A 17,513-nucleotide genomic window follows, 5' to 3' on the forward strand; every position below is an offset into this window, starting at 1 on the left:
ACAGTCTCTATCGCTCCTCACACCAGTCATGACTGTCATGACTCACATTACATCACATATACTCAGATTTGTATTTGCATGTTTATTTGTTGTTTAATTCATTTTTATGCCAATTTGCAGTCTCTTTATCCTTTCACTGTGCAGCGAGTCAGAATAACTACCGTAATGAAAATTAGCTTAATATTCGTACACGTTATTTAAAACAAACCAGCATATTCATCTAAATTACAGCATGTCTGAATTTAAAATTTGTGAATGCTTAGAATTGCCACCAACTCACCCTCTAGTGGCCACACTGTGTACTTCAAGGGCTGAGCAAGCGCACATTCATTTGAGTAGCAGTGTATGCATGAGACAAAAAAGATTGGCCTTGAATCTAGGCACGATCGGCGATCATGGATTTAAGATGAAAATTGTCCGATTTAAATTGGTTTCTGATGGATCGGTGCATTCCAAATCAATCACTATGTCATCGCGCTACTGCATAAAAACAAGCTGCATTAAAGTCATAAAAGTGCAAAAAAAAATAAAAAATGGCCGATGTTTGTCTCAGATGCAGCTGAAATTTGATCCAAGGACAAATGCAACGCTTTTCAGAATTCTCCATTATGTTAGTATTAAACTGAGCTTCGGGATATATGTGTTTCTCATCTGTGTCTCTGCATGCTGATATCAGACACACTGAAGAAGTTCTGTGAAGTTCTCGTGCCTGCCCTTACAAAATTGAGAGTTCATGGCAAATTTGCCACAAACATGGGGGTTGTGTATGTAAAGTTTCTGATCAGATGGATATTTCATTTAAAGCCTGCAAAGTTTCAAATCGCTGGTGAGCGAGTTTTTGTGATCTGATCACAAAATGTTTTAGACCCTGTTTCCACCTGTATATAGGGCTGACCACTTGTGATTGGATCACCTGAAACTCATCTTAATACCAGGTGGAATCAAGGCCATATAGCGCTTTTCTAACACTACAGTCAAAGCGCTTTACATAGAGATCAGGGGACACTCCTCAACTACCACCATTGTGCAGCATCCACCTGGATGATGCAATGGCAGCAACAGTGCGCCACTGTGCTCAACACACTAGCTGTTGGTGAAGAGGAGTAGAGTAGAATGATGGAGTCAATTCCATCCATCCATCCATCCATCGTCAACCGCTTATCCTGTGTACAGGGTCGCGGGGGGCTGGAGCCTATCCCAGCTAACATTGGGCGAAAGGCAGGGGACACCCTGGACAGGTTGCCAGTCCATCGCAGATGGAGTCAATTCATAGATGAAAATTATTAGGATGCCATGAATGATAAGGGCCAATAGGGGAATTTAGGATTTTTAGTAGTTCACCCAAAAATTTAAAAACAATCATTGTTTACTCAAACATGTTGTTATAACCCCATATGACTTCTTTCTTTTTCCTAAAACATAGTGAAAAATTGTGAAAAACTTTTGTGCTCAGAGATGTCATACAATGGCAGTTTATGGTGACCACCTCTTCATGCTTCAAAAGGATGCAATATTATAATTCAGAAGTCTAATAAATTATTCTATGAGACTCGTGATTGTTATGAAAGCAAAACATAAGGTCTGGTGAGAAACAAATCAAAATCCAATGTTTTATTTAGTGAAAGTGTTGACAAACTGTTACTCTCCTCTGCGTGTTCATGAGACCAGTAGTTCATGCAGCCCACTGGCAAAATGGGGCGTTCAAGCGAAACAGGTCTAAAAACAGGTCGCCACAGCAATACTAAAGAACAGAGCACAACATAGCTGCACACAAACCAGAGAACCGAACAAACAAAACATGTCTGTAGAGTTTGCAGTCCAAGAATAGATGCATTTCTATGCCTAGTTTTATTTTTTTTAAGCCGGAGTACTCAATCAAACTGAGCGAGATCCGAAAACGTAATCAGTTAATGGCTTAACCGACAGCGTTTATGAATGAATTGAATTCTTAAGGGAACTTGTCTCAGGACAGTTTGAAGAGCACCTTATTTTCATCCTACCTCTGTATACAGCCTCTGAAGGCAGCATTTTCCTGATTTCAGACGCAGCCATAGACAGAGGAGGCTGAAGGCATCCACTGTAACACCGTTATATCAGAGTTTTTGTCCTAACTAGCCATGACAAGCGACGGTACATTCTGTCGTTCACTTGATTTCTATTTTCAGCATTGCGCTGTGTAACCCCGCCCACAGTGAACTGGCACCGGTTACAAAAACATACTCATAACAGTATATTGAAGCCAGCATATCATGAGACAGTTACAAACTACTTGATTTTGGCCGAGAAAGTCACACCTACCGAATGTTTCGCTGAGGTATCGCACTCTTCAGATGGAGATTCAGAATTGAGAAGAGGTGACAGACATTTCCGCCTACTCTATAGATGTTTGATATAATATTCTGATTAAAAACATAAAGCATAAAGCTTTTTAAGTTTTTAAATAAACAAAATGTGTTTTTGCTTGAACGCCACATTTCACCAGCGGGGATTTGATTTGCACCAAACATTAGTGTATATTTTCATAACAATCATGAGTCTCATGGGATCATTTATTAGACTCCTGAATTATACTTCTGCATCCTTTTGAATCTTGAAGAGGTGGCCACCATAAACTGCAATTTTGTGGTGGTGTAGTGGTCTAAGCACATAACTGGTAATCTGGTAATCAGAAGGACGCTGGTTCGAGCCCCACAGCCACCACCATTGTGTCCTTGAGCAAGGCACTTAACTCCAGGTTGCTCCGGGGGGATTGTCCCTGTAATAAGGGCTCTGTAAGTCGCTTTGGATAAAAGCGTCTGCCAAATGCATAAATGTAAATGTAAAATATTGGGTTATAACAACCCAGGGGTGAGTAAACAATAGCCCCATTCAAACATGCAATCAGGTAAATTACAGGAAAATCATTGGGCTGCCTTTACTGGTAAATGTACCATAAGTGCTGTACACAAATACCATCAGTATGGGAATTTATAGGTAATGATACAACTTCTCATTAAGGGATATTGCCAGAGAACAATTTACCAGTATTTTCAAAATGGTCAAATTCACCCATGACCTCTACCCTGAAATTTGCAGGTAACTTTCTGGAAAAGGCTGTATGTGTGAAAGAGGCTAATGATGGAAATACAATTTTAGGGTGATCTATCCCTTTAATGACTGAAAGTCAGGACCTCAATTTACGTCACAGTGCCTTTTTTTTCCTTCTTTTTTATAACAAGCCTAATTTGATCTAGAACATCTGCTTGTAAAGTTAATTATTGTCAAATGAGCACTGAATTACCATAAACAAAACAAATTTTGTATTCACAACGTATACATCCATTAAGTTGACAAATATTTAAAAGATTCCCATATAACCATTGAGCACTTGAGCAAGACACGTAACCCAAAGTGTCTCTTTCTATACAATTAGAATAACTAAAAGTTGCTATGAATAACACCTCTCTGCAAAATGACAAGTAATAAATAATTCAAAGGTTCCAAATATTAACACATTCTTTGTGGATTTTGTAATCCAATGTCACAGACAATGGATTACAAAAACAGGAGCTAGGGTTTACAACTGTCCCGTTTTAGCCAGGATGTCCCATATTTTGAGAAGAGTATAGCTGCAGGCATTGCTCCAAAAAGGGGTGGTCTCTCCAAAATGCAACTGAAGATATAGGGAGCCCCTTAGATTCCACCCATTTGGAGGTCTCCGGCCTGCAGCTATACCTACTTGCATATTTTGGTCGAAATTATGACCACCCATTGTCCTGTATTTTAGTGGATAGAAAAACGTCCCGTATTGAAGGCGTTGTTTCCCGTATTGAAACATAAAATGTTCAGACAGCCAGACTCAATGAGTTCCCAAGTCCTGTATTGATGTGCACAATTGTTGCATATTCGCATGAGACATTCGATACCTTATCGCGGCTCGCAGATGGTGTGTGTTTCCACACCACAGTGCATCTCTTTCAAGATTTTTCTATTATTTTTAAAGCGGTTTGCAGTGCTTTAGCTGGCCTGTAACATGCTGTAGAAATGGCATATGGTGTGCTCCATTCAGAAGTGAACTTCCATATGCCCTGTTCCCCTCAAAGACCTTACCTTCCACTGTTGGAGGGCTGAAAGGTGATATAAAATGGTCATTCTGAATGAACTTTTTAAGTCATATTTAATTGAATATTTTTAGGTAACGATCCTACAGCATTTCCATCATTAATGTTTTCCCTTCTAAGTCTTCTCTTTAGAAGGGAAAAGTTTCTCCTGCTAAAGGCATCATTTATGCCATTTGGAATGGTATATCTACCTTCTGTGTATTACATGTCACAACGGATTTAGTAGCAAGATCTCCTCTCTCAGGAATTCTTATGTTTATATGTATGTTTCCGCCAATAATCAAACTCAAGTGACTCATTTTTGATTGCTATAAGGGGTTACATAAGGTATAAATCATATCTTACAAATTCTAAATGTGATAAAATTTGGGGGGAAAGTGTCTTAAAAATATATACTGTATACAAATATTTAGCTATATATATAAATATTTATTAAAGACATTATAGTAAAAACAGCTATTTGTCATATTTGTGTTGGGGCCAGAAACAATTTTGGCAGGAAAGTACAAATCTGAAGCATTGCCCTGACCGGGCCAGTAGAAAAAATCCTTAATGTTGAGCCCTGCTTTAGAATACACACTTTTGAAAATATAGCCACAAGCCTTAAACATTACACATTAAGTCTAGTTTGAAAAAAATCACTTAAAAACTTTGAGCTGAGTTGTACCCAATATTTCAACTCCCAACATGACCCTGTAAAGACAGTAGACCCTGAACCTTTCACATGATACATGTAAGTATACCAGGATACTGTTTACTTAGAGAGAAATCCACCTCCAGGAGTTGGAGGTTGATTTGGATATTGGAAAAGCATAACCAAAATGTCAAACGACAAATTTTTGTATGCTAGAATTTATTTTAAAGTGCTTTAACAAAAATACAAGTTGAAATTCTGCTTTTAATCCCTCTAAAATGCCTTCCCTTGCTTGTTTATACAAATATGTTTTAAAATGTCAGATGTTAATGTATAATTCAGATTTTAAATGTTTTAAAAATGAAACATTCCTGTTATTAAATTTTTTTTTTTTTTTGCATCCACAAATTATGGACTACTTTAGAACTTTTACTATCTTTTAGTACCAGTGCCAAGCCAACACATAACACAATTCTATCACCAACTATCTTGCGATACAATACACAATGCAGTACATGTCTTGACTTAAAGCAGTTGTTCCCAAACTTTTATCAGTGGCGTACCCCCTCAAACATTCAACATCCGTTTGCATACCCCCTCTCTAACGCATAGATGAAATTCACACAAGGTCATTTGAAATATGTCTGTTTAACACAAATATCTTTGTCAAACAACTCCCTTATATTAAACAGGTTATATTTTTACATGTTTGTACATGTTATATTAATCATAGACATACTGAATAAATGACTTACTGACTGAGATGGGAATGCAGATAGGATATAACTGCATAACTTGAAAACTCCTCGCAAAAGATAGGGTTATTTCATAGCATATTTTTCAGATCCATTTTGGTGTTTCTAATCTAGAGGGCACACAAAATATTTGTTGCCAGTGAGAAATACATGAACTGGGTTTGCATACATACCCCAGTTTGGGAAACACTGACTTAAAGTGATAGTTCACCCAAACATTTTAATTATCTGATTATTTTCTCTCCCTCATGATATCCCAGGTGTGTATGACTTTATTTCTTCACTAGAACACATTTGAAGAAAAACTGAAAAATATCTTAGCTCAGCAGATCCTTAAAATGCAATTGAATGGAGATTTCTCTTTTGAAGCTCCAAAAATCACAAACAGTCAATATAAACGTCATCCATACGACACCAGCTGTTAAATGAATGCCTTCTAAAGCAATACAATCACTTTTGGTGTGAAAGAAAAGATCAATATTTAAGTACTTTTTAACTATAATACAATGCTTCAGGTAAGCTTCACGAAAGGGGGGAGTCCAAGCGGTCTCTTGTGTGATGTAGTCGCGTTGCCATGATACAGATGTCATCTCATGTTCTCCACTCAGTTGAGACATCCAGGATGAGCACACAATTGCACCATTGTGAGTAAAGAAACAGATAAACACAGATCTAAAACAAAACCAATTAAGCTACTGTACAGCGTTCCTCCTTCTCACTTGTAAGCAGCGCTACTTTTCCTCACGTGTCTCAAATGCCAATGCGATTACGTCATACGTGCATACCACTGCTGATGGGAAGCATGATTTAGAGCTACAAAAAGTACCTAAATATTTATATTTTTCGTCACTTTAGAAGACATTAATTTAACAGCTGGTGTCATATGGATGACGTTTATGCTGACTCTCTGTTCTATTTGGAGCTTCGAAAGAGAAATCTCCATTCACTTGCATTTTAAGAACCTACTGAGCTATTAAGATATTTTTCTGTTTTTCTTCAAAGTGTTCTGCTATAGAAAGAAAGTCATACACACCAGGGATATCATGAGGGTGAGTAAATATTGAGAGAATTAAAATTTTTGGGTGACCTATCCATTAATAGGTCATGATCTTATTTGGATTGTAAATGAAACTGTGATAAACACACAAGAGAGAAACTGATTCTGCAAGATATGTTTCAACATCTCTAATTAATCTGTAATAAATGTTGTCCAGTACAGCGGAGTGTAGGTGTGTAGAAGCAGCTTTGGCCACACTGAAAAATGCTGGTTTCTTATTTAGGTCACTTAATTAAACAACCTGCTTATATATAACTATTGGAAATTATATGAATGTACACATACAAAATGAATTACTGTACATCAATACAAGGGTCAAAAGTAGCAATATCGATATCAGATTAAATCACCATTTACCATTATATCAAACAACAGCGTGAGGCTAATGTGGTTTAAAGAGGTGACTGAGGTTTTGGAATGAGAAATAAGAAATTAGAAAAGGAAAAGGAGCGTAATCAGTGCATTACCCACACACACATCTATGACGTTAGGAATGCTGGGAATCATAAATTAAATGTAATTGCTTCTGCCTTTATCTGGAGGCTGACTCAGAACTATGGGAGTCCTGGAAAAGTATCACACAGATCTCCCAATGTTAGATGACAAGCCAGACTGGCGATGTTCCCACAGAGGTGAAGACCACAGCAGATACACAACTGAGCTAATGCACTAGTCTGACTTTGTTGTTTAGGAATGTTTTAAGCGATAGTTGTGAGGTTTTACTAATGTAATCTAGACTAGGAGGGAATCTGATTGATATGAATACGAATTGTTGAACCAAGTCGTCCTTTTGAACTTTAGTTTTTTTGAACTGATGCATTCAGGCTATTTTAGCCCTAATTGGATGCATGTTTTTGTGTTGAAACATTTGCGAATGTGAACACAGACAAAACTGGGATGATGAAAAATATCTGGAAAAATGTCCTAATTCAACCCATGTTACCAGGGCAACAATATCCAAAAAGTCTGCTTCCTGGAGGTTTTTCTTCTCTTTGTGAAATCTGTTATTGATTGTTTGGTGGTGTCAGGTTAGTTACTGGCATTGCAACACAGATTAAAAAGGAAAAAATAAATGAAAGAAAAGGGATTTAAAACCATGAAGCTATGATATTTCGTTTTTTAACATATTACATATTAGAAGGTTACTGGTTCGATCCTCGCAAGGAGCAAACTATTAACCATCACCATTGGGCACTGTGCAAGACACATAGCATACTTCAAGTGGATTGTTCCTGTGAGCATTCTTGACATGAAAAATAAATAAAACAATTACATTATTAATAATAACATTATTATTTTTGGTCCACTTTAGTATAGTCCACAATCTTTTGGTGTTTTGTAAATTGTAAAAATATTTTAGTTTTTTTGTGAGTATGACCTAATAAGACAGAAAACAAGTACAACTGTATAGGAAAAATGAATTGCCCTGATGAGTGGTCAGTTATGTAGTGTTGCAATGGACAATATTTGACTGCTAACTTCTGTGATTGACCAATTAAAATCAAATATTCCCAAGAATAGAAATATAATTACTGTAATATTGTTGATAATAACCATAATAATTATAATTATTATTATTATTATGAACCTAAGAATATTATTATGCAACAGGAATATATTTCTGTCATACATGTTTCACTTGCATGTGTCAATTTAAATTTAAATCAATTTAAAGTTAAGCTCAATCAAGAGTTTTTGTGGTATAATATTGATTACTCCAGGTAGGGAATGAGGTTTTGCCCCAAGTGAAGGAGTTCAAGTACCTCGGGGTCTTGTTCACGAGTGAGGGGACAATGGAGCGGGAGGTTGGCCGGAGAATCAGGGCAGCGGGGGCGCACCGTTGTCACGAAAAGAGAGCTGAGCCGAAAGGCAAAGCTCTCGATCTACCGGTCAATTTTTGTTCCTACCCTCACCTATGGTCATGAAGGTTGGGTCATGACCGAAAGAACTAGGTCGCGAGTACAAGCGGCCGAAATGGGCTTCCTCAGAAGGGTGGCGGGCTTCTCCCTTAGAGATAGGGTGATGAGCTCAGTCATCCGTGAGGAGCTCGGAGTAGAGCCGCTGCTCCTTTTCGTCGAAAGGAGTCAGTTGAGGTGGTTTGGGCATCTGGTAAGGATGCCACCTGGCCGCCTCCCTAGGGAGGTGTTTCAGGCACGTCCAGCTGGGAGGAGGCCTCGTGGAAGACCCAGGACTAGGTGGAGAGATTACATCTCCACACTGGCCTGGGAATGCCTCGGGGTCCCCCAGTCAGAGCTGGTTAATGTGGCTCGGGATAGGGAAGTTTGGGGCCCCCTGCTGGAGCAGCTGCCCCCGCGACCCGACTTCGGATAAGCGGTTGAAGATGGATGGATGGATGGATGGATGGAATATTGATTACCACAAAATTAATTTTGACTCGTCCCTCCTTTTCTTAAAAAATAACATAAAATAATAGTAATAAAACAAATCTGCGTTACAATGAGGCACTTACAATGGAAGTAAATGGGGCTAATTTTTGTTTTCTAATATTCTGATAAAAAAATCACTTTCCATTTCTGTTAAATTATAGCCAATTTTACCATGTTGTTGCCATGACGATGTAATGTCAACAAACCCTAAACTGACTGTAAAAATACCCTAAACTGATTGTAAATATAAACATTTAAAAAACTTTACAGCTCAAATATTACACAAGTTTTAACAGAAGAATTAATATATAATGCTTTTATAAAATTATAAGCTTCACATTTCTGCCTTAAAGGGATAGTTCACCAAAAATGTAAATTCTCTCATAATTTACTCACCCTCATGATATCCCAGGTGTGTATGACTTTCTTTCTTCTGCTGAACATATTTGAAGAAAAATAGAAAATATCTTCAGTAGGTCTTTAAAATGCAAGCGGATGGTGATCAGACATTTGAAGCTCCAAAAAGAACAGACAGTCAGCATAAACATCATCCATACGATTCCAGTTGTTAAATGAATGTCTTCTAAAGCGATATGATCACATTTGGTGGATAAAAAGATCAATATTTAAGTACCTTTAACTAATTTAAAATTGTAAGTGTCTCACTGTAACCTCCATTTTTGCTTCTTTTTTTTTTTTTAAAGAAAAGGACAAGACAAAATAAATGTTCGTGGTTATTAAACATTTTGCCACAAATGCTGTTGGCATTTCATGGCATCTCTATGTTCGCTTGAAATTCCTTTTACGCATGGGTATATGTGGTTGAAGTGTAAAATTGCAAGCAGTTTGCAGAAGAACTCTTTATGTCCTTTGTTTTTCAACGCTACTTCTCTGGCGGAAGAATCTTTTGATTTGAGGTTACCTGGACATCGCCTGTATGTGTGATCATACTGGGTGAAATTCAGAGATGGAGTCATAACGTGGTATTTTCATGTTGATATTATTTTGTTAAAAGATTTTTCTTCTTTCAGCTGCTCCCGTTAGGGGTCACCACAGCAGACCATCCACGATCTGCATATTTGACATGGCACAGGTTTTACATTGGATGTGCACCCAATGTAAACACAGAGTTCACACAGAGGGGATTCTCCTGAATCACCACCAGTTACAAGTATATTTAAATATGATTATTCAAGTGTTTTATCGAATATTAATGTTTGTATTGTATCATACTTATCCATTTAAGAGGTGAAACTCATGATATTGCTGATTCAAGTTCAATGTAAGACTTCAATATTTTTACATTATTAATCTTGTCAACTAAACTGATGAAAACGTTTGTTGACCAAAGGTTTTTTATTTCATTTTCTGAAAAGGTGCATCATGAAGATTATTAAATGATTTTATTAAAGCATACTGTTGATGAAAATATGAAGGTAAAAATTATACTGCAAGATATAATATAAGATATACCATAAAAGACATAAAAATAAATAACTTATTGAAAACCTGTAAATAGAAAAAAGATATTAGAAATGGATTCATTTAATCCATTAATCCAGTGCGTTGGGCATTTCTCCGCTTGAGCTGCGTGAGTTGAACTTGAACCATTTTAAAACAGGGTAAATACCTCATTAAAACGCATCATATTTATACATGAGATTCATCAATATATCCACAACATTTATGGAGCAACTTACATCTGCACAACAAAACAAATAAAAATGTGAACTTGAATTAAATGATTCACTAGTCAGAATAATCGTTATTTGCATTGCATAACTTGCATTGGTAATACACAGTTTTCCTAAAAAACACGCAATGTATCCTCTCATGGAAAATTCTCTAAAGCATGAAGAATTCAGAATACAGGCTAACTTCTAAAACTTCCATCTACACATTCACAACAAGGACAGTAGGCCTATGTTCATTTATACTGTATGTGGGATGATACATGTTCTAAATATTTGAATATTTGATAAAAGCTGGTCTGTTAGTGTGTCAATTTTTTGTCCATTTTGCACGTCAACATCAATTAAGTAAAAAGCATTTAAAGACTAAAACTGACTAAAACCAAAAACGGCAGTTGATAAAGTAAGTGAAACTTTAAGCCTGATAAAACTGTAAACTAAAAACTTAAAACAAGCAATAATGGGGATAAAATAAACTTTATTAAACATGAAAATAATATGGAAAGATGTAAATTTCAGAAGTCACAGAATTAGTAAACATGCACAGTAACTTCCACTGACAACGGATCGCGATCGTAAACACGAGTAATGTTTGATTCATAAAAGCATTACCCCTACCAGACAAATTACTGTATTCAATTCCAAGCATTATAGCAGGTAAACAACTTTTCCATAACAGATAAACATCCATCCAGACTGCAGCGATGCCATCCTGAACTGAACAGCATCCTCAGCCGGAACACGTGATATCCGGCACTTCTTTCCTGTGTTTACGGAAATGAAGTCATGACGCAAAGAGGAACGACATAAGACAGCGATTTCATGCCAAATCCGACCCGACAGCTCAAAATACAAAATTATTTTTATAGGCTTACCGAAATGAATTGGGGTAAGGTAAGGACATTGTTTTGAACACTGATTGTTTATGTACTTAATCAATTATGGTAATTTGTTCATTTTTTACCAAAACATCTTACATAATGCAGCTTTAACAAAACAAATATTGAGGGATACCAAGAGTTTTGACTTCCAGAAGTAAGATCAATGGTTAAATCAGTCTGAAATTTTAATATGAACCAAAGCAGGACATAAAACACCCAAAAATGTTGTCCTATGAGGTTTCCAAATCCACCTTCAACCACTAACTTTGTATAAGTTTGTATGTTAGTGAAGATCAAGACAGTGATGTGGGACATTGAGGAAAGCCAGAACATACCGAGAACAACAACATTAAAACCACTTCATCCAGTTCTTCCAGCTCGTGGCCCATCAGCAGGTAAAGACTGTCCACTATACAGCAGACCATGTGGGGGATGGTGGGCAAAGCATCAGTTGCCGAATAACCCTCAGGCAGCTAGAGGACAGAAAGATTAACAAAATCCCACATCAGCATTAGAGTGGGAGGGAGGCCAGGGGCATTTGTAACTGTTTTACAATTTCCTTTATAACTCACAGACAACTAAAAATCTACCTGCCGTCTTTTGGTATATGAGACATAGATGTGTATATTTATGGTCAGAAAGACTTGATCATAATATTCAATTTAATACAATTAAATACAGCCAAAATAAAATTTTGTATATTAGCTGAAAGCGACAGTGTGAGCAACGATCATTCATGTTCACTTCTATTTTATGTGATTTGTTGGATAAAAGTTCAACATCAAAGGCATCAAAACTTGAGAAGTAAAAATAAATAAATAAATAAATACAATGGACATCCAAAGCTGATGCAATTTTTGTTAAAAAATAAAAATAAAAAAATGGAGATCCAGATTCCAATCTGTAACAATCCAGATTCAATGCAATGACTCGAAAGCTTTTCCGCTCTGCCATGGCATAAAAAAAGAAACAATTCACCATTCCACATACTTAACTGGCATATTGTTTTCAGTTACGAAAACCAAAGACATTTTAACGACAATGACGTCAAACTAAGTGAGACACATTGAGGTGCCATTTTTAAATCTGAACAACATAATTGAATGAGATTTCAGAGCTTTCAACTACATTTATGGTAGTTTTACAGTGTTTTCACTTTGGAGCTTGACAGCAGTGGTTTTTCTGGGTGAATGAATCCTTTAAGAACCGATGATGGCTGAGTTGTGTGCACACTCATCTCTGAGTCTTCAATGAATTATCAAATGTATGAGACATTTAATAGTTTGGAGGTAATGATGTAATAATTAGCTCCAGACAGCTTCGAACCTGAGGAAATTAATTGGAAATGAACCCGAACACAGCAGTTCATTTTCCAGAGTTCAAGTTCATCAGGGTTAAGGATTATTAATTGTGCCATGATTATATTATGAATTGCATTAATTCTTGGATAATGTTTCAAGAGCTCATGTGAGTGGGGTGATTGTGTATAAAATGAAACTGCATGAAACAGTAGGAGAACGTCAGCAGTTATGAAGACAGATGAACGCTCACTGATTTGAGTGTGAGCGATGGGTCATATTTGGGTCCTAGCATAAACACCTTTTGGCCTTTCCCAATGGCACTGCTGTAGACTCGTGCTAAGGCCACAAAATGCTCTTTGCTTTCGTCTTCAAGTGCCGTTTTGAGCCACCGTCTGTTCACACAGAGCATCTGCAGGTAAACATAGAGCCATACACACTATTAGAGGGACTGATTTTAACAATAGTTTCCCTTTATTTCAGCCAGATGAATACATGAATAGACTTGCATATCATGTATTAATAAAATAAATAAATAACACAAAGTATGGGAATGTTTTTTGAAAATGATTAATATATATATGTTTTATTGATAGAAGGATTTATTGAACTGAGCTTATACCTGTGGAAAACAAACAAAACAAAAACATAATTGCAGAATAAATTCATAAACACTTGCTTGATCTGAACAAAATAGGCATTGTTTTAAAGTTTTGAATCTGGACTTTATAATGCATATAGCTGATCCAACCAGTTCTTAAATAATGTTTTTTTTTATTTGCTGACAACTAAGAACTGATGTTCATTTGCAAATTTGTTATCACAACAATCATATTCAGAGTTGGTAAAATCGTACAAAACATTATATATATATTGGGGTGGGGGGGGGGGGGTATAAACACTCATCCACATATGTGCTTATCTAAAGGATTGGGATGCTCCTAAACACTTAATATTTCTGTAGTCTATTTTGTAGTCTATTCCATTAATTTCCAATGGCCGGTCATTTTTTGACCGGGAACACAAAAAGTATTACAAAGTGATTTTTGTTTGTGTTTTCAGATACCATATGTGAACGAAGACAAGGAATTTTATTCGAATTGGATTAAGTAAAAAAAAAAAGTCAAAATGACTGGAACACAACATAAGGGTATATAGGGATAAGAACAAAAACTTGTAGGGTCGGGATAAAAACACAGGTGGTTTTAATGTTGTGGCTGATTGGTTTATATACAGTACTGTGCAAACGTTTTAGGCACTTGTGGAGGAAGTGAGGATTTCTTAAAAAAAAATATATAACATAAATAGTTTTCTCTAATCAATTAATGTAATACAAAATCCATTAAACAAAAAGAGCTAAATCAATATTTGGTTAACACTTTTGCCTTTAAAACAGCACCAATTCTCCAACATCCAGTTTATTTATTTTTTTTAATTTACTTCTGTCTCTTCGTCTCTGCCCCAGACTGACTCAGTGTTCAGTGGGGGGCTCTATGAGGGCCATGCCATCTGTTGCAGGGCTTCCTGTTCTTCTATCCTATTTGCAAAATGTATGTTTGGGAGTTTAAAATGTATATTTCCTATTGACACACTAAAGTAGCAGATATAAATAACCATCTTATATTTTTGACAAATGTTTTTGTGAAACATCTTATGTGCCTAAGACTTTTGCACAGTACTGTGTGTATATATATATATATATATATATATATATATATAAATACACACACACTGATCAGCCACAACATTAAAACCACCTGCCTAATATTGTGTAGGTCCCCCTCGTGCCGCTAAAACCGAGCCAACCCACTTCTCAGAATAGCATTCTGAGATAATATTCTTCTCACCAAAATTGTACAGAGCAGTTATCTGAGTTACCGTAGACTTTGTCAGTTTGAACCAGCCTGGCCATTCTCTGTTGACCTCTCTCATCAACATGCAGCCTGCAGAACTTCCACTCACTGGATGTTTTTTGTTTTTGGCACCATTTTGAGTAAATTCTAGAGACTGTTGTGTCTGAAAATTCCAGGAGATCAGCAGCTACAGAAATACTCAAACCAGCCCGTCTGGCACCAACAATCATCCATCCAATTATCTATTCAGCAACCTAATGTGGCCAGCAGTGTAGTGCATAAAATCATACAGATGCGGGTCAGGAGCTTCAGTTAATGTTCACATCAAGCATCAGAATGGGGAAAAAATTTGATCTCAGTAATTTGGCCCATGGCATGCTTGTTGGTGCCAGACGGCTGGTTTGAGTATTTCTGTAACTGCTGATCTCCTGGGATTTTCACACACGACAATCTCTAGAGTTTTACTCAGAATGGTGCCAAAAATATCCAGTAAGCGGCATTTCTGTGGATGGAAATGCCTTTTTGATGAGAGAGGTCAACGGAGAATGGCCAGACTGGTTCAAATTGACTACGGTAACTCAGATAATTGCTGTGAACAATTGTGGTGAGAAGAAAATCATCTCAGAATGCTGGTTGGCACAGTTTTTGCGGTATGAGGGGGACCTACACAATATTAGACAGGCGGTTTAATGTTGTGGCTGATCGGTGCATATATATATATATATATATATATACACCACTGATTAATATTACCATTACCATATAACTGATTGATATTATCAAATCAATGAACGATTTGTGTGATAATATATTTCAAATAATACTCTGGTACCATGTCCAAAAAACAAACAAACATGGTAATACGTTTTAATACATTTGTGTTTGTTGTAAAAGAGTGACTGTTGCCTTAGGAAAAATGACCTGTGACACACACATTCTAAACATAAACACACTTACTTTACTCACTCAAACACAATTAAAAGGCTTTATTCTTGCCTGTGACACTACTGGTGACTGGGGATGCTGAAATAGAAGTTTCTCCAGCATCAGATGACCCAGAGGTTTCTGTGCTCTTGTTGGCTGCTTGTCTCACGTCGTGTCGTTGCCTGGCCAGTTCCCTTCTCTGGGAGATCTCCTCGTGTCAAAGCCTTGAAGGTACAAAAACATCACAAACCTTAATGAATTTGTATGAACTGCAGAAGTGGCAAGATCACAACGTGAAAGACCAGTTAGAGAGGAGGGGCAACAATGTTTGTTGTTAGCTTAGAGGTTGCCTGAGTCACTTGTTTGCAGATAAATTGGACAACCTCTCAAATGTAAAATGTGATACATCTCATCTGATATGCACAGATGAAAACTTCATATTACAATACTACCTAATGTTTAACCTAAATTAAACTAAAAAGGGACATTTGAGGATAATTTTTTTATAGAACACCAAACTATTACAAATGCTTGACATTCATAGTCTGATTTTGAGATACAAATCTCAGACTGCTTAAAGTCAGACTGCAGATTATTAAATTAAATTTAACAGATCAAATTAAATACAAAAAGAGTTGCCATCCAAATCACAGCTTGCATGATCTTACAATGTCCCATTGCTCCTAGTAGCCCACTGAAAATGGTAATAATTTGCTTAAATAATTTTAATCAGTAGATCCAACAAAATACATAAATGAATAGTTCATCCAAACAAGAAAATTCTCTCATAATTTACTCACCCTCATGCCATCCCAGATGTGTATGACTTTCTGCCGTCATCTGGACACAAACAAATATTTTTGGAAGAATACTTCAGCTCCGTAGGTCCATAAAATGCAATCGAATGGGTGGCAATTTTTTGAATCTCAAAAACGCACATATACCCATCATAAAGGTCCAGTGGATTAATTCATGTCTTCTGAAGCAAAATGCTAGGTGTGTGCAAGGAAGAGATCAATATTTAAAATGTCTCGGGTTACATGTGTAACCCTTGTTCCCTGAAAAAGGCGGAACGAGATGTTGCGCTGCTAAGCGCTACGGGGGAACAGCTTTAGCTGTGAGCCGAGCTGAATAATGTGTGGAACACGTCAATGAACATTGACCGGAATTTATAGCCTCGGCTGATGTAATCATTAGATGCACCTGAGGCCAGGCTATAAATGGATACGTCACCAGGTGTCGTCAGATACTTCTTTTTGAAGAGCAGTCCTGGGACGTCCCAGTGCGGCAAAGCAGGGCAACATCTCGTTCCGCCTTTTTCAGGGAACAAGGGTTACATATGTAACCCGAGACGTTCCCTTTACAAAAGGCTTCACTACGATGTTGCTGCTAAGCTACGAACGCATACCACGCCGCGGAAGCTGTCAATACCCACGGTTGTGCAGTGTACTCACAAAAACGCGAGAGGTCTCAGACATGAGCTTCAGATGTCGACTCAAGGGCATAAGAGCCCAGAGTAGCATAAACATCTAAACCATTACAATTTTGATGAATGTGTGCGAGAGGACCAGCCTGCCGCATCACAAACTTGTTCAGGCATGAGCTGAGATGTCGACTCAAGGGCATAAGAGCCCAGAGTAGCAAAGCATCTAACCCATAAAGTTCGATGAATGTGTGTGAAGAGAACCCTGTCGCAACACAAACTTGTCATAAAATCTGATGAATGTGAGCGGAGAGGACCAGCCTGCCGCATCACAAACTTGTCCAGACATGAGCTTGAGATGTCGACTCAAGGGCATAGGAGCCCGGAGTGGCAAAACATCCAAACTATAAAAATCCAATGAATGTGTGCAGAGAGGACAACCTGCCGCATCACAAACTTGCTGCAGAGGGAGACCTCTAGCCAAGGTTTTAGAGGAGGGGAGCCCTCTGG

At 37.3% G+C, this 17,513-nt stretch overlaps 1 protein-coding gene across 1 annotated transcript in view; it reads right to left on the reverse strand.

The window, feature by feature from the left end:
• efl1 (elongation factor like GTPase 1) overlaps window positions 1-15,797 on the reverse strand; it is a gene marked incomplete at its 5' end in the record, with an annotated part of 118,302 nt that extends 102,505 nt beyond the window's left edge. Inside the window, 4 exon segments of the mRNA XM_052128389.1 lie at window positions 11,862-11,978; window positions 13,057-13,189; window positions 13,191-13,215; window positions 15,653-15,797. Of these exon segments, the coding sequence (XP_051984349.1) occupies window positions 11,862-11,978; window positions 13,057-13,189; window positions 13,191-13,215; window positions 15,653-15,797 (420 nt within the window).
• Window positions 15,798-17,513: the final 1,716 nt, after the last annotated feature.

Source organism: Xyrauchen texanus, chromosome 1 (assembly GCF_025860055.1).
Source record: "Xyrauchen texanus isolate HMW12.3.18 chromosome 1, RBS_HiC_50CHRs, whole genome shotgun sequence".
In the NCBI taxonomy this organism is placed as follows: domain Eukaryota; kingdom Metazoa; phylum Chordata; class Actinopteri; order Cypriniformes; family Catostomidae; genus Xyrauchen; species Xyrauchen texanus.